This window comes from Montipora capricornis, chromosome 8 (assembly GCF_036669925.1).
Source record: "Montipora capricornis isolate CH-2021 chromosome 8, ASM3666992v2, whole genome shotgun sequence".
Taxonomy (NCBI): Eukaryota; Metazoa; Cnidaria; class Anthozoa; order Scleractinia; family Acroporidae; genus Montipora; species Montipora capricornis.
Genome location: NC_090890.1, coordinates 40,486,218 through 40,488,717, shown reverse-complemented (window position 1 = coordinate 40,488,717; position 2,500 = coordinate 40,486,218). Strand labels below are relative to the sequence as shown.

General features: G+C 36.3%; 1 protein-coding gene across 1 annotated transcript in view; it reads right to left on the bottom strand.

Moving 5' to 3' along the window:
* LOC138058936 (phosphoribosyl pyrophosphate synthase-associated protein 2-like) overlaps window positions 1-2,500 on the bottom strand; it is a 15,283-nt gene that overhangs the window by 7,771 nt on the left and 5,012 nt on the right. Inside the window, exons 3-8 of the mRNA XM_068904402.1 lie at window positions 2,186-2,252; window positions 1,712-1,797; window positions 1,501-1,596; window positions 1,255-1,370; window positions 804-859; window positions 7-173 (exon numbers count right to left, since the gene is read on the bottom strand). Coding sequence (XP_068760503.1) covers window positions 7-173; window positions 804-859; window positions 1,255-1,370; window positions 1,501-1,596; window positions 1,712-1,797; window positions 2,186-2,252 — 588 coding nt within the window. The remainder of the gene's footprint in view (window positions 1-6; window positions 174-803; window positions 860-1,254; window positions 1,371-1,500; window positions 1,597-1,711; window positions 1,798-2,185; window positions 2,253-2,500) is intronic.

Below are 2,500 nucleotides of genomic sequence, written 5' to 3'. Positions count from 1 at the left end.
TTATACCTGGTAGATCCATTGCATGATCAGTAAAAGTATAAGCAAATTTCTGTGATTCAGCTAGTGCAGGGGGTGGGGACTGACGCCCGTCAAGACGTTCACTTTCTGGCTCCTTTTGTTCACCATGAATCACTGCCAATCCAAGCCTCAACCGTTCTGCAAAAGATGTGGCCCTGAAATTCAATATACATGCCACTTAGAAAGATACTCTTGGCAAATATAAATAAAACACTAATAGCATTGTTTTCAGAATAATAATAATAATAATAATAATAATTGAAAAATAATAATAATTGAAAAAACTCTCTCAACAAACTTTAGGGCTAACATCTATAAAAAAGAAACAAAATATTAAGAAGCTAAAATTATCTCTTGTATAAATTAATAATCATTGTTGAATTCCAAAAAAAGTACATTTAAAAAATTTAAATAGGCATCTATTCCCAAATGTGCGCTTGAACCTTTTGGTGGAAACTTTGGGTAGTACATAGTTATGGGTAATAACACAATCAGTGGATGTGAAGAATTCCCAGTTACATTGTCCCACATCTTTCTGTCGCATTCTTGAATGATTTCATCATTTTGTACTGCTTACTTGTGTATCCAAACTTGTACACTCAACAAAAGAAATTGTCAATTTGGCCAAGGTACTTGGTATCATATGCACATGCCCACACCTCAATAGCAAAGTAGAACACTGACATTATTAGGCTATTGAACAGTAGATGCAGATCCTCCTTAGAATATCCATAGAATTTGCAGACTCTTAATATGTAAAGTCGCCCACAAGCACAGAATTTTACCTAATAGCTGAACCTGGATTCCTTGCAACAATTACTGCATTTCTGAAGTCAGCGACCTAAAAATGAACAGAACACCTTCCGATCTGGGAAATTTAAAACTGAGGAAAAAAATCTGATTTTCATGCTGCAAATGTGTTAACTTGTAGGTCCATCGAAGAATCACCTAAGCCGTTGATGAAAGAATTTATCACAGGTTTTGACAACGAGAAAAGGCATTGTTAGTGATTCAGATTACTATGTTGGATAACCTACCAATCAACTACCAGAAATGTGTGCTGGACATTTCAACTTTGTTTCAATGACAAAAACCCATTACATCTCTATTTAAAAAAAGTGGGATTGACAATTACCATTTGCAGTCTCCCATAAGCAGAATTTTGATGAGCAAGCAGCATTACCTTTCAAATGCACTATTATCTACATTCACTGATTCAGTAACTGTTTTGAGTACCTTGTCTGTGATAAATTGTACAAGAAATGGTGAAGCTCTCAGATTATCAACTGGGGCATCATAAAATCCTTGAATTTCTTTAGAGTGAAGATCAACGGTTATGATGTTTGTAAGGCCTAGAGGAAATACATTCACCACAACTGCATTTATTGTAGAAAAAACAAGAAATTACAGAATAAAAAATGCAAACACCAAAAAAGGGGAACATTCAGTGAGAGTTTTATACTTGCATCACAGTCCACACACCTGCTTTACACATGAGAGAAGCCACTAGCTTTGAAGGGATTGATCCTCTTTTGTTCATTTTACTTTGTTTTGAGTATGGTAAATAGGGAAGAACACCTGAAAACACCAATGAATAAAGGTAACCTTATAAAAAGAGACGAATAAATCAGACATTTTCAAATCATTACCAAACAAAATAAACTAAGCTGTCTGTTACATGTTTATTGCCTACCGATAATTCTTCTTGCACAAGACGTTTTGCAAGCATAGGCTAAAATAAAGAGCTCCATCAGTGCATCGTTTACACCAAGATTCTCTCTAGAAAGGTAATGATGACAATTCTTATTAACCAATGAATGACACTTAACAGATTTTACTCTGTCTAATGCCACACAATTTTCCTTGTCAACTGGGGACATCCTGAGGCAACTGAGGAGTGATTGGGTTAAATGACATTAAAATATGTTGCTGGGTATCCTGCAATTTAGCTCATATAGATCGTTTTCATGTGACATCACAGCGGCCATGTTGGTGTACAAGAACAATAGACGTTCTCTCCTTTGGGAACCAAACTCTATTTTTATGCATATTCCATGCATACATTTTGTATTGTTGTGTACACCAATATGGCTGCCAAGTCACGCGAGTGAAAACCATCTATAGGTACAACCACAGATCATGCAAGTGAATAACATTATGCTCTCACCCAAGCCCTGACTGTATTATGTAAACATCTCTTCCACGCACTGACACCCCTATTTTCACTTTGGTTTCTAAACAGAAAAATAATTACCACAATAATTATTATTTGGTGCCAAGTTGGAAACTTAACGGAACCTTCCATTCAGCCCAGACCTGGAAAGTCACGTGGAACTGACCAGAATATTGGGTGTGTTGAAAATGCGAACCTGGAAAACACAAACCTCAGACCTGAAAAAATCAGACTCAGGCCCTGGGTATCTCAGACAGAGAAAAACATACTTGACCATACAGTGTTACGGAAACTGACAGTCAAAATGCT